General features: G+C 52.3%; 1 protein-coding gene across 1 annotated transcript in view; it reads left to right on the plus strand.

Moving 5' to 3' along the window:
* The window catches only part of LOC114828456 (uncharacterized), a 57,221-nt gene that overhangs the window by 26,886 nt on the left and 9,556 nt on the right, over positions 1 to 20,779 (plus strand). The window contains exons 8-39 of the mRNA XM_029112687.1: positions 177 to 296; positions 1,604 to 1,718; positions 2,406 to 2,512; positions 2,591 to 2,798; positions 5,369 to 5,523; positions 5,738 to 5,846; positions 6,309 to 6,453; positions 6,569 to 6,679; positions 7,414 to 7,536; positions 8,066 to 8,166; positions 9,014 to 9,096; positions 9,697 to 9,811; positions 10,120 to 10,342; positions 11,520 to 11,725; positions 12,555 to 12,649; positions 12,945 to 13,034; positions 13,875 to 14,019; positions 14,095 to 14,223; positions 14,352 to 14,480; positions 14,775 to 14,959; positions 15,804 to 15,889; positions 15,983 to 16,067; positions 16,794 to 16,955; positions 17,359 to 17,460; positions 17,541 to 17,625; positions 18,151 to 18,315; positions 18,396 to 18,512; positions 18,604 to 18,792; positions 18,887 to 19,033; positions 19,137 to 19,247; positions 19,661 to 19,780; positions 19,903 to 20,097. Coding sequence (XP_028968520.1) covers positions 177 to 296; positions 1,604 to 1,718; positions 2,406 to 2,512; positions 2,591 to 2,798; positions 5,369 to 5,523; positions 5,738 to 5,846; positions 6,309 to 6,453; positions 6,569 to 6,679; positions 7,414 to 7,536; positions 8,066 to 8,166; positions 9,014 to 9,096; positions 9,697 to 9,811; positions 10,120 to 10,342; positions 11,520 to 11,725; positions 12,555 to 12,649; positions 12,945 to 13,034; positions 13,875 to 14,019; positions 14,095 to 14,223; positions 14,352 to 14,480; positions 14,775 to 14,959; positions 15,804 to 15,889; positions 15,983 to 16,067; positions 16,794 to 16,955; positions 17,359 to 17,460; positions 17,541 to 17,625; positions 18,151 to 18,315; positions 18,396 to 18,512; positions 18,604 to 18,792; positions 18,887 to 19,033; positions 19,137 to 19,247; positions 19,661 to 19,780; positions 19,903 to 20,097 — 4,258 coding nt within the window. The remainder of the gene's footprint in view (positions 1 to 176; positions 297 to 1,603; positions 1,719 to 2,405; positions 2,513 to 2,590; positions 2,799 to 5,368; positions 5,524 to 5,737; positions 5,847 to 6,308; positions 6,454 to 6,568; positions 6,680 to 7,413; positions 7,537 to 8,065; positions 8,167 to 9,013; positions 9,097 to 9,696; positions 9,812 to 10,119; positions 10,343 to 11,519; positions 11,726 to 12,554; positions 12,650 to 12,944; positions 13,035 to 13,874; positions 14,020 to 14,094; positions 14,224 to 14,351; positions 14,481 to 14,774; positions 14,960 to 15,803; positions 15,890 to 15,982; positions 16,068 to 16,793; positions 16,956 to 17,358; positions 17,461 to 17,540; positions 17,626 to 18,150; positions 18,316 to 18,395; positions 18,513 to 18,603; positions 18,793 to 18,886; positions 19,034 to 19,136; positions 19,248 to 19,660; positions 19,781 to 19,902; positions 20,098 to 20,779) is intronic.

Consider the following 20,779-nt stretch of genomic DNA (forward strand, 5'->3'; position numbering starts at 1 on the left):
CTTTAGAAGTCAGAAATATCGGTTGTCACGGTCTGCAACCGCTCATAATTCCCGGGAGCAGTTTGCGGCAAACGGAGTGCCGCCGAAGTCGTCCACGATCGCTCCTCAGACTCAGCCAGGAGCTAGATATTCGAATGATGGTCGCTGCCAGAGCTGAATTGATGATTTTTTTTCAGTTCACCTCCGTCGAGGTTCGCGGCAATGCGAAGATTACGACAAAGACCGATGCCGAAAGCTCCGTTGCTGTGCGGGTCATCAGTAGCGCGTCCCTCGTTCAACCATCGAGGAGATCGCCGGTAAGTGCTTGCTCCAAGAGAAGAGTGATAAATAGCATTCCATGGACGACCTCCATGAGAGACCTAAACGATGCTGCTGCTGCCGACGACGACGACGACATGAACCCACTCCGAAAGTCCACCGAGTAACGCGAGACCGGGCTGAGCGAGTCCTTTCTTCCCCTCATCTCCGGTGATTACTGATGTCTTCCACGTACTCACCACCTCACTCATATTCCGCATGGAATAGCAGAGCCGCTGTCCGCCGCAGCGGCTAGTCAGCGCATTCCAATCGAGTCTATCCTTATTGGTCAAGGATGTCGGTCGTATTTCGTAGGTCAAGGGGTCGGGATATACACGTATGGCTCGCGTGAAATGATGCACCCCGAATGGATGATTTTCTGTCACTCAGCACTCATGTGTGCCCCTCGTACAGTGTCCATCATTTGCCGAGGCATCCGCAGACACTTCTATCATCAGGGACCCGTATGGAACAAAGGATATATGCTCTCGCGAGCCCCCGTTTTCAGCACGCTCGACGAGAAATTGACTACCCTCCCCCTTTCTGGAGGTGTGCAACGAGGCCCATCTATTTGAAGATGATGCACCATTCCCAAGCTTGGCAGCTCTACGAGAAATAACTTCCGCCACACGGCAGAGAGTCTTGTCGAAACATCGCCGGGAGACCTCTGAGCTTCGTAGTAGTAGGTACCCGGCATCGATGATTTTCGCCGGAGTGAGGCGATTCTCCGGGTCGAATCTCCGTCGAAGCCGCGGTCAGTACGGGACTTTCTCACGTCTGAATATGACTGCGGAAACCCCCTGTGGAGGAATCGAACTCGTGTCTGAATGTCCCAGCCGAGTCAACCGGACCCGTGGCCCGCCCACCTCGAAGGATCGCGCGATTTAAAAGCTCTGCGAATGATCAGTCAGCGAGCGAGAGAAGCTCTGTCAGGAAGATGAAACGAACAATCAATTAGGAATGATTTCTCACGAGCAACCGGACGTTTGGCGCGACAGCATGACAAATGGGCGAGGTCTGGGTCAACATCTCACGATAGCGATCAGATCAGAAACAAGCGGAGACAGATGACTGAAGGAAGCTCAGAGCCTCCGAGAAGTCCCGCCCGCATGTCTCGCGTTGTAGGCGATGGGCATGATGGAATGGCAAGATTATTTTCCCTTTGCAGAGCATTCGACGAGCAAACAGTACAAATGTTGGAGGACTCAGATCTAATCCGGCTCCCTATGCATCATCGTTCGAAGCAACGAAATCATTTCTCGAATCGCCGACATCGTCGATATCGTCATACTCATCCTCATCACAGGCGATGGATAGTTTACGTTGGGTCTCGCTCGAGTTTCATGTTTGCAGACCTCTAGACGAAGAGGCGATTGCGGGGTGTGACTTCAACCTGGTAGCCTTCGCTCTCAAACCAGACGGTAAGCTCCTGCCTTCATGGGAGTTTGAGAGTTATATCCCTCTCCCATGCAGCAAACGTACATCGAGATCTCTGCCAGGACTTGCGGTTACATGTCTCCCGCAAGCTGAGCTGGATGATTGACTCGTAGGATCACTGGCAGCTCTCGGCTTAAAGTTCAGAATAGGGGAGAACCCATTAGATTCCCCGTATTCGAACGTTATGATTTATGATGAGTAACTGTGAGGGAACAAGGGATTTTCGAGCAGAGTTTCAATGTAATGAGAAGCAGAATATTTGCGGGCCCCGAAGGATATCCTCAATTCACCTCTGTAGCCTTAGTGAAGTCGTTTATGCTAAATTCCATCAAATTCTCATGCAGTCGGCTCATATCTCCATCATCGACCGTGCAGAACGTGTAAGGCACCGTGAAACTCGCTTTAGATGAGGCCAGAATACGATTCACTTCAGAGCTTCCAAGGCGTCCCCGTAGCGCTAGTCATCTCAAGACCTCCCTCAGGCGTCCCATTGTATAAAGCAGAAGGCGCTTCGTCTAATGATGTTCGCCCTCTGGAGTCTCTCGAAGGCTCTCCACTCCACTCCGATACAGCTTCGGCTTGACCGTTTAAATCATGTGATCCCCCTGCGGGAAATATATCAGCGTGTCGGCTCACTGCTAACGTCCCTCCTGCCGTCTCTACGGTTTCAGGTTGCAACGTCTCTTCCAGGGAGTCTGGGTCGTGGACGACTCCGTTTTTCTCGGAAAGGAGATATCCGCCAGGACTCAACTGCCATCTGACCATCACGGCGCCGCCGGTGAGTACTGCCCGAAACGGAAAACGGTTCCTCAGATTCTTCAGCATCGGAGATAATTCGAGAATATTCCTCCCGTAGGGTCAACGCGTGGTCCTCACTGTGCACAAGCTAGGAGTCGATGCAAACTGTAATGATAACTTACAAGTGTTCCCTCTCTCCGGAGTCGAGAGAAGTAGAACACTCTGCCGGATGGACGAGGTCATGCATTCCGACGTGATGGTTTCGCTAGCCGAAGAGCTCAACATACATTTTAGAAGCGACCTCGATCACTTCAGCGGAGGTGAAGGTGAGTCAAGGTCGCCTTACTGTGTGTTCTCGTCTGAAGCACGATTCCAGATGCTCACTTGTGCGCGCGAGCATTCCACCCGGCTCAAGTGCCGCCGCCACCGGCCTCGAGCATCAGGTGCGCTGTGAACAACGAGCTCGACATCGCCTTCCCGGGACGGTGAACGCGAATCTCGCAGAGTGTGTTTCTCAAGTCAGGAGGAGCTCGTTGTACGGCATGGAGGTCCGCAGAGACGGCTCAGAACGGAGGCAGATTGGGTAGTCGATATTTTCCCCAAGATTTCGATCAAACTTCGTTCGCTTCAATCTAGAGCAGCAGCTCTGGTCTCGCTTGCTCGCTAGACAAGTTTTCTGGCCATTATACTCAACGTACTCTGGAGAATAATTTATTGTTCAACGGAGCCTTATTCGGTCAACCGCCGGACTCGAGTTAGGTCAGAGGACTCTAATTGCTCCTTAATCGAGCCTCATGATGATAGCGATGGGAGACAAGGCGTGATACGGGCAAACAGAATGGAAAAAAGCTCATAGCGCCCGCCGGATTCCTGCCGTGAGCGTACACGCGCCGTTCCCTTGGATTGACTTTTGAGCACCGAGGAGCGGCAAAATTTCTGCTGTGGATACGAAGCCCTGGAGGCTCGCTGACGCCTCAATATTTTGAGAGTGTCAGAGCGATGATGATGATGACATTGGAAGATGAGACAAATATGTCTCCGGGCCTCGGTCGCCTGCAAGTTTCAAGATGTGCGTAGGCGGCCGGCTGCAGTGAGAACGTTTCGGCGGATCCGGCGTTGCCCGTAAGCTCCAATGGGCCATGTCTCCTACTACCGTCGACCTACGGAGTAATGGTACCCTTGTGGCACGTCTGGACCATCAGAGGAATTCCGAACTTCTTTTCTCGAATTCATATGAGGACAGGTAGGCTCCGAGGATGGGGGAAGTTTTCATGGTGTTTATTTCCTGTTGCGAGATCCGCTCGCCGGAAACGGTCCTCCGCTCGCTTAACGTTAAAGTACATCTCCGAAATTCACCCAAGCTCGCTTTTGCATTACCTCGCTCAGCTAGAGGAATCGAGAGGATCTCTCCGTCCCATGACGAGAAGCTTCCCGAACATTTCGATGCGGATGAGCGAGCTGACGGACGCGGTATAATTATTCTAAAAAATCCGGCCGACATCACAAACTTTTGATATTACCTCCCTCCTCTGAGAGCCCTTTCGACTTTTTTATATGTGGCTACTACTCCACGAGCACGGCAGGCTTGAGCTCCTGGCCGAGGCTTTCGGAATCGGGAATGAATGAATCGAGGCTCCCACTTTTGCGACTCCGAGAGTTTGCGAAAGCGCGAGGGAACGTCTTTTTCGAGGCGGACATGCTTGTAATGGTATCATACTCGCTGTTGCCGCCCCACTCGACCCACCGACTCGGTGGTCCGAGGGGATGCTTTCGGTATGGTTCAATAGGCCCACACACACATAGGAGCGTCACAGAGTTGTAGTCGTGGGCTAACCGATGAGAATATCGATTGATCCACCGGCTACGGCCAGCCGTTCGTGCTAGCGGCGGCGTCGGGAAGGTCGGATCCGTAATCGACTCTTCGTTCCTTTTTGCGATTGCTCGACTGGTACTGGGAAGCTATCGGCCGAGCAACAGTTGCCGCTCGTCCCGCCACGATCCCGGTGGATCGCTATCGAATACTTTTTTCCTCCTGCTCCGTCATCCATCCGAGATGCGAGTTTGGGAAGCGGCGTCATATCGGAGTCTAACTTGATACTCTCGAGTTTTTCTGACTGGGTAATGTCCTGACGTTCGGGGCCTAGAATTCATTACCCGCCAGGAAAGAACATCGGCCCACGAGGGGGCGGTCTCATCAAAATCGAAGGCACCTCGCTTTCTCAGCCGACTATCGAGTTCGCTGTCTCCTCTCGCTCGTATCGACTGGCTTGGGGTGAGCGAACGTTTGTGACCTAATTTCAGCTGTGCGACTTGAGGTAGCAGGCCGGCCGGCGACCTGCTCCGCTCGGTTGCTTCGGGATGCCCACGACTTTGTCGCTTCATGACTGTAGTGCGGCGGCTGTCGTCAGACGAGTGACTTCCATCAAAGAGGAGGCTTCCTTGTCTGGCGTTGTGCCAACCACCAACGCAAAGCACGGTCTTCGATCTCTCGGGTGGCTACTGGCAAGCGCCACCATGACGAAACAATTAGTCAGTTGCACAATGATTGACCGGCGAGGACGAACTAATGCATGCGGTGAGATATCATCGAGGGAACAAGCGACCAATCTCGCGGCAATGCCGTATCAGTCTGGACCGAAATCGTCCGGGAACGGCGTCCAGAAAGAAGCCATGCTCGTGGCGCTACCGATTCGCTTGCATTTGGCCGCAAGAATGCGGAAAGATCGAGAATCGGGGCTTCCCGGGCTCTCCATACCCCCCTTCCCCCGGGTCCGGACTCGGGACAGGACGTAATGCTCGGACATGCTCTGAGTGAGACTAACAAAAAGATAGTCAGGTGCCTCCGACGATTTTGGACTATCATTGCTGTCATCGTTGCTGTCTTTCGCGGTTCCAGGAGTTTCGTTATCGTGGGAGATCCTTTCGCTCTGTGCGAACCGGAGCTTTACCGAGTCATCAGGACAATTCTGCTTCAACTCCTCTGACCTGCGCGTTCCTGTAGCTCTGGAGGTGGACTGCGTTTTCACCATTTATGCGCCGCTCGGCTTCAGGGTGAGTCTTCCAACGTTTCCAGCATCATTGTTCTCCGACGAATTCAATCCGGGGAGCTCGCGGCCGCAGAGCACTCCCGGAAAGATCCCACTTGCATGCCTCATTATCTCGAAGAATCCCATCTGACGGCCCGGCTCGCATTTATGAGGCGTCTGAACGTCGCCGAACGAAGGGGTGGGGATCCGCGAATCCGAGTAACCGTGGCTCCTTCCAGGTGCACCTGAATTTGACTGAGCTGTTCATAATCGATGCCACTCAAGCGGAGAGACAGAACGCGTCTGAGAATTGCGGCAGGAATTTCGTTGAAGTCGACGATGGTGATGGTGAGTTTGTATTTAATAAATGAGTTCCTTGCCAGCCGCGCTGGGCCGGTGGGAAAGATGTCGAATTGTATCACGTACCAGCGAACAAACCTACGACGCGCTTGGGACTCGCTGTCTCGATAAGGTGGATGCTCGATCCGAGTGGGTAATCCTTTGTTCGTCAGCGGCTGCTCCAAACGCAGGTTTTAATCTAAAAGTGCGCAGTCGAATCCGCCGCTGTAGGCTGCACGAACAAAAGCTCTTCGCGAGCCGGGAGCTCAGATTCAGTCTCTTGTTCTGTGAGCTCAATTCCTGAACTTGCGGTAGACTGATTCGAATAAAGGGCTCGAAGGGCAAACCTCAGAGAATGGGAGCAGATGCGGCGACAGCTGCCTCCCAACTATTTGTCGGATTTGTCGGAACTAGCATCAAATCTCAACGAGAGGACAAGGGTAATGCGGTTAAGTGATTGGGTATTTTCAGACGGGCGAACTCGACGATGTGGATCCTGGGATGCGGCCCTGTTGAACTCCCCAGGTCGCGGCTCCTTTGAATCCGCGGACAACGTTTTGAAGCTGCGAGTGAAAGGCGAAGCGAGCCCACAGAAGAGGGTTTCATTGTGTGCTAAGTGAGTTGGAAGTCAGAAAAGTCCTCTCCAGTTTTCTGAAGTTTCAGCTATGGAGCGGCGTCCGAGTGCGAGATGTCGAGTTTCTGAAAGTTTTTTCTTCTCCCCTTTATGACAGTTTTGAACGGAGGGTATCCGACCCCAAGTACCTGCGATGTGACCCCAGCGAGGGGGACAGTACAAACTCCACCGAGCTTTTTTGGGTTTCCAGGGGAAATCAGTGTTACAGGTGAGGCCTAGTCTAAGCGAACTCAGTCAGTCCCGGAAGGAACCTTAGTCAAACGCTCGCATTGTAGTATCCATGCTCAAGATTCTACTGTCAGCTTTTGAGGAGGGATGTGAATCGACTTATGAGATCCGAAGAAGTTCCTTCGGGATGATGATGCTCAGTCATCTTTGTCCAAGCTCAGCGGAATATAAAATTCTCCCCTACGTGATCGTGATCAGGGTCATGAAATTGTGGGCTGTTCAAATCTCTTTTTCCGTCTCGGATCATGTGCCGACATCGAGACATTCCCTCGTCGTAGGATAATTCGAGGTCATTCGATGCGCGGGCTCCAGCAGACTAATGAAGACGAGCGCAGTCAAAAGTGAAATATCCTCTTTCCGCCTCATACCCCTTCGCCTCTTTCTCTTCGCCCCGCACGGTTTGACGAGCGTGGTATCGGCTGCCAATGACCGCCCCGGAGACGTGTCAGTCAGTCCGAATCGGAGGGGAAATAATCCGGATAGAGAGATTATTATTGATCGGACTTCCCCCTTCGGCGCCGATCCCAACCTTCAACCTTTACTCCAATTTCTCGCACGACGAGTTTTCTCTATATCTATCGGGATCGAGCTCGCGAGCCGCTCGGGACAGTGGTCAGGCTAGCGATGATTGCGGCTAAGCGTCACAAAGTTTGTGAAGCGATGAGAATCGGCGAGTATAATGATTTCGGTCAGGAACATTCATAATCTTTCCAGGGTTTTCGACCGAGCTTTGACGTGGAGGGCTGCTAACGAGCTATGTCTACGGCAGGGCGGATCGTTAGCGATCGTGGATTCAAAAGAAACTCAAGCCCTGCTGGACAGGCTCCTACACTCGAGGTGAGACTCAGAATTATTCCCTCGAAAAGTTCTCGACACTGATTGTGACGCCGCACCTGATGCCCCGGACCAACGCAATCCGGTGGAACCTTCCCTGAGATTCCCGCCACGAATTAGAGTTCCTCTGGAGTTACCCCATAGAAAACCTCCGGCTTCCTCCTCATTCTTCGATCGAGTCAATTTTCATCTACCGAATACTGCTGGATCCCATCCGTGATGGAACAGGCAACGGTCAAGCCTTCCGCGGAGTATTCAAATATTCAAACAAGCTCCTCTTCTGAGTCGAATACAAGAGGCATAGAGCTTCTATGAATGAAGCCTTCTCTAGCATAAAGTATTCCCTTGGAATACGCTGTTCCTGATAAATTGACAGAAAGCTCTGTAGAGAAAGCTTGCGCCGTCACCTCCCCGCCGCGCTGTGAGCATGGTCTCCGAGCGAGATCTCTAGCTGCCGGACTTCCAATTAGGAGGAAGATTCCGATTTCGCGGCATTCCGTCGATATCCGATCCGAAAAGCGCTACTTTCCAGTCCACTCTATCCCGACCAGCGGAGTTTCTGGATCGGAGCGACAGACATCCGTTACGAGAGCTGTTTTGAATGGCCGGACGAGTCTTCTGTACAATATACAAGTAAGTGGCCCCGTGAAATGACTTCTTATCTGGAACATCCAGTCGTGTTCTCTCATCCACGGAAGAATGGAGAACCGCGGCCAGCGATGGCTTGAACTCCAGGAAGCGCCGCAAAAAACGGATTCTTGACAGCAACGGCGGCGGCGACAATCACTGACGACTTTACCATGCCCTTGAATTCTTCTGCGACCATATACGTATGCTATGTTCGCTACCGAGAAACCTGGGCCGAAGATAGGCTCGAGCAATCCTTCCCGAAAGCTTTCCCGTATAATATCGTAATGCAATTATGATCGTCTTCTGCGTCATTCTCGCGACGAATAATTGAAGCAGTAGCTAGTTCCCTGCTCCGACCGGATAAAGTGACCGCCGTCCAATCTCTGTCTACCTTCCTATCCCTGTAGGCGTCTCCAAGGAAATGTTCTTGCGCTCTTCTCTTTTTCGGACAGATGGTCGAGTTCTCGTCGTATATTTTCTTGTCCGCAGAAACAGGATTCGAGCATTCGCCGCTAGCGCTCGGTCTGGCCAAACCATCAAATGATCGCAATAGAGAAAATAAGCCTCTGTGTATGAGCTTTCCCAAGACTGCTTTCTTTTCCGGCTCCGGGAGCGAAGCACAATAAGAGCCACCTGCCATTCGTCCGTGAATCGCCGCTTCGAGGCTACCGTCATGAAAAATGTCTCGTAGCTCACATTCGATCCTTGCGCTCGTAATGGGAGATATGGGAGAGGCGCGGTAGATTAGGGACATGAGTAGTTATTCGGATCTGATAGAGTGACGGACACTATTTGCTCTTAGCCGGCAGACCCAAGCCGACGCTACTCTAAAGGGACGAATCATTCACAGATTGGTTTCCTGGCTGGGCGAATCACGGCAATTACAATAAACAACCGAGCGACGACGCAGACTCGGATCAGGACTGCGTTCAGGTGGGTCGCTATCGCGGCTATAGCCAGAGATTAGATTATCTCTGTTTTGCAAGATTAATCCGTATAACAACAACGCGGACCAAAGTTCGTGCTCATTCTGTCAGCGACCTTTTCTGTACTGGATTCACGTCCATCTGGATACGTGATTCGGTCGAGCTGGGCAGAGGCCCCCTTCCCCTTTTCACTTCAATTGTACCCATGAAGTTGTTCACCCAAAACACTACGCATATTCCGAAGCTGCATTATCGCAGCCAGCCCGCAGAAGAGTCGAGGACGTCACCCTCGCTAGATTTCCCCCTTCGAATCGATTATCTCTCCGCGGCGATCCATCCTGGAGGCGGAACATCAGTAGTAGTCAAAACGGCGGACTTGGAATCAACTTCCATCAAGTTCAAACGGGAACAAACATGTTCTCCGAAGCCGTTCCGTATCCGAAACCGTTTTCCTCGGACTTCGTCGGCCGGGGAAAGTTACGCGATACAAAAGCATTTAGGGTATCAGGCAAAAGGTCAGCCCGACCGGACTTGCCGAGCGGTCCACGGATCTGACTCATGGAGCCAGCCTCAGGCAGAGATCATAATTCACGTTTATACCCCGCAGGTCCAGGACACGTTCGTGTACCCCTCGAAGGGGAGAGGAGTGACTGCAAGTTTCTATTGGAATGATCGCCATTGTCAGGCCAAGAATTCTTTTGTTTGCCAGAGACCTAGAAGTGGTAAGCGATCAAAAGCGAAACGTACAGAGGGGATTCCAGCTCGTTGACTCCGGGTGGGCTCGACTGCAGTCTCTAAATAATTTTTGAGATTGATGGTGGAGTCCCAGCGCGACTCCGTTATCATTTCCTGGAACGATCCTCCGTCAACGTGACTCTTTGCTTGATCTCACGCGTAGTCTTTCGGTTCTCCCTGCGACCTGGGTAACGAATGATCGAGGAATTTTGCTTGGCAGAGTCATTATGCCTCGCAGAGACCCGGGGAGATTAGCAAAAAATCGGAACTAACGAATGGCTCGCCCATGTTTCAGGATCGGCCACTGCGTCAGTACAAGACTTGGACGTGAACTGCAATCGCTCGGTTGTGTTGAGCTCGTCTCAACCATCGGAGGTTCTCCATTCTCCGCGGTTCCCCCTCAGTTATCCCAGCAGCCACAAATGCCATTTTTCGATACAGCTACAAAGACACTCTTCTCAGCACAACCAATCGATTGAACTTCGTTTCTTGGAGTTTGACCTCGAAGATCATGAGAGGTACAGTATCGCCGATTCTTTCCGGAATGGCTCAATCGAAAAACACGCGACGCCGCTAGTGAATTCACCACATGCTTCTCTTGTTGAAACAAGCAGACAATCTCGTCTTGGTTCTTTCCGTCCGTCCTCGGGTCGAGGCTGCGATGCGGGCTCGCGGCTGAAGACTACTACTTGTTATTTCCATCCTCATTTGCTCGCCAACTTCGGCGGGGTACTCCGTAAGGTTGCGCGCCTAGGCAACGATAAGCCTCGCTGGAAGAAAACAGTCAGTCAGCCAGTCTCTCACGCTGCCAAGCGGTCGACCGAAAGTTGCGAGATGGAGTTTCTCCATCTACTCGCGTGATACAACATTGTTTATCTCGCTTCACCATGCTGTGGCATTTACGCGCTTCATCTTCTAGCGAGAGAGATTCGCGCCGCCGACGCCTTCCGGCGATCAAGGGACTGACATAAGGGAACGTTGAGGCAGCTGAAGATGCCTGCTCATCTCGCAGGGGAGAAGGTCTCTTCCGGAAATTCAACGAGCTCTAATACGTATCGAAAAACGGGCGTGGATCCATCGGAGTCGAATCTCCCCATGCAGCCAGAAAAAAGGGGCAGGATCAATTATTGTACAAGAAAGAATGAGCGCCGTGAGCGACAGCACCGCATTGAGTAACTCGTGGCGAGCGTAAATTGCGGAATGAGTTCGGTTGCATTTTCAAGCCGCGACACTCAGCGAACTACTCGCAGCATTGGAGACACGCGCCCACGTTAATGCTCACTGAACATGTTCGCGATGGCTCGCTTGCATTCCTTTCTGTTGTCAAGGACGGGATTCAGCCTTCAGCGACACAATTGCCGAGAGCTCGCTGTTGTCATTGTCGTTGTTCGTGTCGTCCCTCGCTAGACGGTGATTCCCAAGCACTCATTAAGCATAGAGGCACACGCTGGTACTAACCGAACGACATTTTATCGCATTACTTGCAACGAAGACCTGCTTGTCTAAATACAACTCGTCGCCGGGAACATCCCCTTACGGTCCCCGCAATCGAATAGAAAGAATAAGACGTCGATGCGACGGGACCGCAGCTCCGTCTGCGGGTTGGGAACATATTCTTCGTCGAGTCAGTTTCGTGGGGGGGAGCTCTTCCGAGACGGAGAATCACGTATTCAACCGACGTCCGCTTTTTTTCAGCTGTGATTATGACTATGTCGAGGTGACGAATGCGTCATCGCCATCCATTCTGGAGAATTCAACGGGGAAGATCTGTGGAAACTGGAACGACAAAATCAAGTTACTCCGATTCAAATCCTCCGATAGGATGCTCGTCACTTTCGTCAGTGATTTCTCCCACGCGTTCAAAGGCTTCAAGGCCGAGGTTCTGCTCGTCAACAATGAGGGTAAGGAATTGTTGCTCGCGAATTCCCGTTTCTGAAAGCAGATGTGGCAGACTCGGTAGATGGCCGGTCTCGCTGACTGAGATCTCCGACGCGTCGTGGCGTTCTTCCCCGCTCCAATGAGATATCCTCGCTCATCCAGTGTGTTTCCCCCCCCTGATGATCTGGAAGTTCCTCAGAGAACTTCAACAGCGAATTCTCGAGAGATTCAGGTTCACTCTCTCGACCTATTTCACATAGAAGTGTAGGTGGAGGGAAGCTCCCCGGTTGATTGGCCGTGTTTTCCTTCAACATCGATCGGATGGATGAAGGTTACCTCTCCCTTCCGCAAGCCTCATAGGGGATGTTGTTCCGTTTAATTGAATTAGCGTCCTATACGCTCTCGTGTCCTGGCCACGTTGGGTCGCTCCTCTTGGGAACCCACTTGGATGGGTAGGGGTAGCTTCAGCCTAAGTTCCATTCTGCCAATTATCAGCGGATGTCCTCGACCGTTCGCGCTGCCTTTGCCTTTCGAATGTAAATATTGGTTTTCCTTCTCATTTTCTCCCTTCCGAGCCGATCGCTTCCTGTTTTGAGCGAACGACGGGTGTTGATCCTCAAGCAACAATATTTCGCTCCGAACTTGCAATTATTGCTCCTCCTGCAATTCCTTGTCATCCTCGGTTATCCGAGACCGCCCTGGGGCGCGTGCCACGGCGGAACACGAAATAATTAAACTTCCGACCGATGATCCGCGATCGATCGATGGATTGCATTATTTCCCGAGAGGAAAGGATCGTTGCGAATTCCCGGTTCGAAGTTGCTCCTGACGGGATTTTCTCTCTCTTTCCAGACTCGGACCCGAACGAACACTCGGACCGTCGCTGTGAATCGGCAGATTACAGGTTCCATGAAGGGCATTGTTATCTTGTCGGCGGGATGCCCCAGGTGAGTTGGATTGTCACGCAGGGCGCGGCCTGAACAGACAAATCGAGAGCCCGCTCTCGAGCGGGTTCTGTCCGGGAATGCTTCTATTCGACTCTCAGAGCTCTCCGTCATCGAAGAGCTGTATCAGGCAAAAAAGAGACTAGAAGAATTATAATTCGATTCGAGCAGAGGCGCTGATGGACAACTTTCGAAATGATTGAAAAGAATCGCGAGCCCCCGGGGTCAAACATCGGCAGGGCTTCTGGAGACGAATATCCGGAGCTTATGATAACGGGTGGCCGGGCTCTACTTGCAGGTGTCCTGGAACACAGCTAATGCCATCTGCCGTGAAGCCAATTCTACTCTGCTGAATATCGAGGTAGACGCCGACGACGCTACGAATCAGGTACGGGGCTTCGGATTCTCGCTCCGGGCGAGGTTAAGATAGACTGCTGCGGGGGTTCCCAATCACGAACTGGATTCGCGAATAGAAAAAGGACGCAGTGCGACAGGATATATAAACTAATGAGTAATAATTGGATGGAGCAGCATTCCACTGGATCCTTACATTCCTATCGATTAGTGCTCCCTGATGACTTGCAGTCTATAGTGCAAGACACCGAGAGCGTTGGAGAACCAAAACGTCCGTGATGGTCAGCCTGGATCTCGATGGGCTCTCTCGTCCGTACGGAGTTTGCCGTCCGTCGGCTTGTTTCGCAATGAGAACATCTGCCGCATTCGTTCCACACGTGTTCGACTTCTGAGCAGCGACTCGAGCGTTGTTGCGACTCGAGTGGACCCAGCCGCGGAGCTAAATGAGGATCCAGCCATGTGGAAGCTCTGCTCTCACAGCAGGGATAGTTTGTTTCATCGTCCAGTCTCTCTTTTCTCCAGGCTCAATTATGCGAACAAAGTGTACTTTCTCATGCGAATGACGTTTTTCGTGCCTGACGTCAGGGGCGCTACTGGAGCCGAGATTCAGGAATCGCTCATTCTCCGAGGATACCGGGGCTCTAGAGTCCTTAATCCCCTACGGAGCCTTCGGTGTAGACAGACGATCAAACGATCAAACCTTGGATGTCTCTCGATTTCCGGGATCGGCCCAAGCGCCATCTTTCCCAGATCGAGCGATCCGCGTGGCTACCGAACAGACGATCAAGCTCCCTTTCCTCCTGGCACTTGAGGTGCGACTAGATCGCGGCCCTCATGATCCTGAGTCCGTCATGAAATTTATTCTCTCCCACAGGCTTCCCAATTGCTAGCGGAGCTCCTACAACAACAGCAGTGGAAAACTTATTCACATCGCAGTCCGCTCTGGTTCTGGGCTAATGCGCGGAAAACACCGTCGGACAGCTCAGCGCAGGAAGACTCCAACTCGGAAAGCTCATCTGGTAGGTCATGAACCGCGAACCCCTGTGTCGGCACCGTTCTGATCGGATAAATGGCATAACGCGCTAATCGAGTAGGAATCCTACCTCCAGCGGACCTCGGAAAGTGCGGCGCCATCCCCTGGAAGACCCGCTCCGAGGGCGCGTCTTGGACTTGGAGGAAGTGTGTTCTGACGGGAGGCTACGTTTGTCAGAAAGACCCTGTCGGTGAGTGCCTGAGTTGTGTCCGGGAGAATCTCCCGGTAGGAGTGACGTACCGTACACAAGAGCTTTTCCCGAACTCGGAAGACAGACAGGCAGATAGTCAGGTGGATCAATCTCATTCCGTGTTTCAGTCGTTCCTCCATCTCTCAATTCTACGGTCAGCAGTCCTTCCGGCGTTGCCGGATATCTGAGGACCCCGACTCCGGACGCGCCTTACCTCGACAACTTGCGTTACACCAAAAAGATAGTCGCCGGGAAAGGTGAGTGGCAGCGAAGTGGATTCGCTTGTTTGCTCAGGGATCATTTCTGTCTGATTGCGTTCTTCTCAGACAAGGGCCCTCCTTCTCAGCGAACTCAATTTCAAAAAATGCCCGGAAGTTTGGAGTACTCGATCTTCTCTTAGCTAGCTCACAATGTGATCCGTCGAATCCCTGTGGAAAGAGTCTAGAAAAGTGAACGCAGAAGCGCGGGAGATAAACTCACAAGCGTGGGTTTCTGCTTCAGTCTGGAGGAATTCGCTCTTTTCGGACTTACGCAGTATCCTCCACTTACAGGTCAAAAGGTATTCGTCTTTTTCGAGTCTTTCGACGTCGAATGGCAGGCCCAGTGTCTTTACGATCATGTCGAGCTTGCGTTGGGTGCGCCATACGAGCCTATCCGTATATGTGGACAGAAAGAAAACGGGCAGACACCCACAATCGTCACTAACAACACTGCGAGAGTCATGGACGCGGACGAGGCAAGTTGCAGTAGGAAGCCTAAGCAAACTGGCGGCGAGCGGAATAGACCTCAACTAAACTCCCGACCTTCGTCTGTTTGCGAAATGTTGGCATTCCGACAGAATACGATTCAGCCTTGGTGGTGGACTCGTACTTGGCTACGAATGCCGCCGGTGACAGCTGAAGAACGGCTACGTAAGCGATAGGCGGGCGACCAAGTGATTCCTCGAGTCATCGATCGGAATTCGAATGAAATGTCTCATGCGCCAGTCACCTGAGTCTCTCTCGTCTATTGAGTCACGCGGACAGGTTTCGTAGCCGCGCGAGAGCGACTGAGGCCACGTTACGATTCTCTAATCACGGAGATTGTTTTCTGTCTGCGGGCGAGGCGTGCATTTTCATATTCACGCAGACCGTCATGTACATTCCGTGAGCGGTCGTCCTTCGACCAGTCGAACGATAAAGCGTCCAATCGACCGACACTTTTTCGGCCTGTCGGTCTCAATGAGGATTGTTTGAAGCGAGTATGCGAATCGGTCCAATCCAGTTAGACAGCGCATTATGCTGATGACACAGATCACAGCTAGGTTCTATTTTGGAAGATAGACGATGTGTGCTTAGAATTATTTGTCGGCGCCGATCGCCAATAGCGGGTCCAGGACGCGATTGATATTTCACGGTTTCGTCACCGACTATCCGGAAGATGATCATCCGACTATCAGATACTCGCCCTGAGAATTTTTCCTTCTACTAATCCGATGCGGACACTCGCTAATTGAAGTACATACCGTTCATGCGTGGGCGCTATGCGGGTTCCTACGATAATAATGATGGCAGTAGGTTCATGCTCGGATTTCCCCTCAGACCCTGCAATTCCTGTCCTCGGGAACGGAGCTACGAGTCACCGTACAGACCGATCAATCGACCTTGGGTTCGGGTTTCAGTCTCAGGTAAAACATCGAGTTCTCTCGACAGCCATTCTCTCGACGAGCGCGGTGCGCAAGCTCGGGAGAGTCATTGACTTCCTCCGTTGAACTTTCCAGATGGGAAGTGTTGAACATACACTCGGAATGCGGTTCCGCGGAGCTGCCCGTGGTTCTCCTGGTCGACGAGGATGGCGAGACGAAGGTAAAGTATTTTACATAACTCCTTTCTTCTGAACCCCGGGTTTGATCGGGTGGGAACATACCCCGTCGGTTTTTTTCCCATTGGCCTATAACGATTCCGCGACTTGGAATCCGCATTTCTCGGGGAGAAGGGGCAGAAGAGCCTCGAAGAAGTTCTCTCGAATTTCCTCTCGTCGAGCATCGGGACGCTCGACTGTTGAGTGGCGACTGCATATCGTGTGCATCCAATCGACGCGTAGAAGTGTCGAATGTCAAACCGAATCTCGGCTGAGGGACTCGGGGCGAGGAGAAGCAGCGCCGGGAGAGTGCGGGGCGTAGCCGAAGACCGAGATGTCGAAACCATCCTTGAAGTGTCGCTGTATTTGACGACATCGTTCCCGTCACCACCGCTGCCGCCAACAAACTACGTGCAGAGAATTTCGAGGCCCGCAGGCATGTCAGCTCGCGCACCCAGCCAGCCGGCCGGCTGGTCGCCCGTTCGCTCGCCGATCGCTTCCCTCTACGCGCCCCGTCCCGAACAGCTGAGAAGCAGGGTACACGTATGGAGTTTTCCGCCAATATTCCGGTCCGTTCGCTTGCCGTCGCCGGTCGGGCCCGCAGCCGACTGGCAAGCGGCCGACGGCTGGACAGCGGGTCGGCCATTTCGCGCAGCGCGGAATTTCCGGGCTCGGAATACTCGCTCGAGTCGATGCCAGCAATCAATTAGGCGGCTTAATTTTCATTGCAGAGCTTCAAATCACTCCGATATCCCGACATGTATCCGCCGTCGTTGCAGTGTCACTATCAAATTCAGCCGGGAGCGGTGTCAAGTCACAGAAGCCGGACGCAAGACAAGGGCCGAACCGTCACGGTGCTGCTGACATTCGCTTCGTTCCACGTTGGCACGAGGGTAATTTGCTTCGAATGGAATGTCGACTTGTCGTATCGTTTCTCTTCTTCGTTCCTCGAAATTCGAATTTCATCCGAAATCGAAACTGGCACTGATCTTAAGCGAATTGTTCCTCTCCGGCTTGTCATCGATTGAATCTCCCTCTTACTCTGATTTTGTCTACTCGAGATCCGTTCCGCCGGCGTTCGTCTGAGATTGGATGAGGAATTCGCATGCTTGTGACTTTCGAGAGGAGGCTCAGAATTGTATTATCCCGCTCTCGAGTATTCTCTTATCTCGTCGTCGTCGTCGTCTATCCGTTCTTTCTTCAGTCCAGGCCGACTTCGGTTTTCTTCTGCGCTCCGCGTTCTTCCATAGGCTCGTCGAATGAGCGGATGCTTCTGAAACAGATGTTTTCTCGCAGATCGAGGAGAGCAACACGTGTGTTGACGACTATGTGGAGTTGAACCTGGGGGACGGGGACCGAACTTTGAAACTCTGTGGACATCTCCCCGAGGGACACCAGGTAAATCATACCACCCCGAAAACGGAATCGAGGTGTCGACGTGCGCTGAATCAGGAAACTTACGGCCGCCCCGTTTACAGGTGATGGCCTATCAAACCTCGGTGATGATAAAGTTCGTTTCCACCCGCGGTGGTTACGTGGGATTCGAAATCAAATACCATTTGTGTGAGTACAACTCCCCTCGTAGCTTCGGACATGGAAGCCTCGAGATTTTAGCTTCGTTTCCCGCGACTCAACCTTCCAAAATATATTCTCTCGATCGAGGGCTCCACATACTTCGTAAAATAGAGAGCGTCGTTCAGCAGATTGGTACCGTACAAACCAGACGTGTCCTGTAGCTACTCTTCCAGCGCTTAGTGTTCTGTTTGGAAGCCATTTCCGCGAGGAGAGGCTGATCTTCCAGGGTGGGCTTCGTCCGAACTTTTCTGCCCTCTTTCGAGAGGCACGAGGCAGTCAACTTTCATTTCGTTTGCTTCTCATATCATTACTACCTCCCGGATTCCCGTCGTCCCTGAAACGACTCGTTGTTCAACTCTCGCTCCGTGTACTGAAACGTCCGGAGCGCAGTCGGAAACTACGATCTGCACACTTTCTCTCTCTGTCACACACACATGAGCTACTGCTGTTGTGAGGAATTTGTTAGAGCGTTGCTTTCCTCGACGGAGCTACCACTTACGCGTGTTTTTGCAGTCTCCGCGCAACAACTCTCCACTGTGCTCTCCATGGACGAAGGCCGTTCGGTTTTACGTCCTTTGAATTATCCTCAGCCGGTTCCAGCACACCTGAATCAGCTGTCTGTTCAAATATTCTCCGGCGCGGGCCATCGCATGGAATTCATCACCCGGAACTACACGGGTCAGTGCGATTCGAATCTCAGAATATCGGTGATTCCGGTCGGAAACAAACTAACTTCAACCTCGCTTTCGAATTCGAAGGTCGGCACATGGGCAATCTGAAAAAAATCATCTTCCGGGATCCGTTTGCTCAGTTTTACACGGCTCCTCAAAACACCTCGGCGTCTACGAACGTCGCTAGCAGATCGAGGTCAGTACGTCCAGGGAACCTGGAAATTCGCGTTGTGGAAAAAGTTCTATCCGACGTGGATTATTATCCTCGTTATGTGTTCCCGAAGGCGTTTTATGACCGACTCGGATTGGGATCGCATCGTTTACATCCCCTCCGGTGGTAATCCGTCCGGACATTGGTCTGACCCGGAGTCCAACCTCGATTTGACGTCAACGGAGCTGGTCATGATCAAAAGTTTACTCAATGGCATGGTCATCAACTACGAGCCTCAAGATAACCTTATGATACGTATCAAAGTCGAAAAAGGTTTGTTTGGTGGCGGCGACGATGATTGTTCGATTCTGACATTGTCGATCTCGCTGTCAGAACGTGGCTGACACCGCTATCGCGTATCTTTCAGATGAGAATTTCACTAGCGCAGCGGTGCGAGAGCTCGATGTCACGGATTTCGTGCTGCCGACCTGCAGGCCGAACCCCTGTTTCAATGGAGGTCGGTGTGTGGAGGAATATGGGAAGAATATTTGCAAGTGTCGCTGGTCATTCACTGGTGAGCGTTCAGTTCGGGTGCCATAGGAAGTCCGTGAATTAGAGTTCGTATTCAGATCCGTACCTCCATGGCGGAAGATTAAGTTGGGGGAACCGGTTTCCAGGCGTCTTCTGCCATCGGAGTCCATGCGATAATGGCTATTGTAAAAACGGGGAATGTCGGATGAATGAAAATACCCGGAAACCCGAATGTACTTGCGATTCATTTCATTTCGGTGAGTCCGAGAATCGATAGAGATCATTTACGGTTCGTATGCGCCGCACCCCGACGAGCCCGACGATTTGCGCTGGGCTCCGCTCAGAGGTCCGCGACACTGGGTTCCCTGGCGGGTAGCGGGAACCAGTGTAAGGGTTCATATTTCTGCGAGACCTTCTCATTATTCGCCGGCGCTCGTGAAAGGGTCACCGCGCCTTGTCGCTACCACGCGGGATATGAGCGCGTGTTTCTGACGGCTGAGCGAACAAGTATCACGCTGGTTTTGTATTTGTTTCCTCGTCACAGTTTCTCTTTTCTTCTCCCCGTCTCGCGCTCCGCTGCGATCCGTCCTTGAGAAAAATCCCCAAGCCGAATGGGAGAGTCTGATACCTGCGATAAACTCAAGACTTGGAATTTCGATCATTTCCCCAGGCGAACGGTGTGAATCAAGACGGTCTCCTTGCGAGCACAACCCGTGCGGGTCTCACGGACGCTGCGCATCAGTAAGAGGCGATACGGATTACGAGTGTTCTTGTCAGTTCCCGTTCGACGGTGAGGCTATACGGAGACGGAGGAGGACGTCTCACTCAGGGGAATGTGGGGGTCGTGGTGACTCGATGGTGTAAGGGAGCGGTCGTCTGCTGTTCCCTCATGGATATATCACTGGTTTTCAGGACGTAACTGTGAGCGTCACAACCATGTAATTCCGATACCTCTCTCAACGCGTATGGTCAAAGAGCCCTTCTGGCTGGGCTTAATCACCGTTGGAACGGTCCTTTTGATCATCCTGATGGTGTACTGTGTGAAGCGTAAATTCGCCGACAAAATTGAAAAGTTCCTCGCTGACGAGATCGAACGCTCCAAAAACAGTGAGTCACTAACGATGCGAGGGAACCGAGGGATCCTGTGGTAGCCAGGGAAGTAGATTTCCAGCAGAACGATCTCGCGCTAGACAGTCGCCTCAAGCGCTTGCGCCCGCTCGTAATTCCGCACCACCTCCTTCCCGGCTGGCTTCTATTCCTGACTCGTAGACTGCGGTTGATGACTTGTGGTTAGCGCTAGTTTTTCACAGGATTAGCCGATTGGTCTGTATATTCGAGAAGCGGTGATGAGGTCGGAACTCTGCCAATAGTCCTGTAGTGGAATGCTTACTGTCCTGTCCTAGATTTCGATTGCGTGTCTCCATGGTAGATCCATCTCATGTGTAGAGTCGACGAGTGCTTGGTACCTCTTCTGTCCGCCATACTTTCGACATCATGTCCGAGGCCGTTCGCCTGTTCCCACGCTGGAGTCCCAGATCGCCCACGATAGAAACCTTTGGCCCGTCGAGGGCAAAAATGGAAGAGCCTAGATCAGTCGAACCCCGATTATCATCGTCTCCCCCCACCGTCAGACCCGACCGGACTCTGCGTCGGGCTCTTCTTCCCTCCCGATTCCCTCCTAGCCTGCGCTTCCTCGAACCACGTAACCAAACTCATTCAGACTGCCACGGGCGTGAACGAGATGACCTTCTCAATGTCGAGCGCTAACTGACGTGGATGACAGAATATT

This window comes from Galendromus occidentalis, unplaced genomic scaffold (assembly GCF_000255335.2).
Source record: "Galendromus occidentalis unplaced genomic scaffold, Mocc_1.1 scf7180000077524, whole genome shotgun sequence".
Classification (NCBI taxonomy): Eukaryota; Metazoa; Arthropoda; class Arachnida; order Mesostigmata; family Phytoseiidae; genus Galendromus; species Galendromus occidentalis.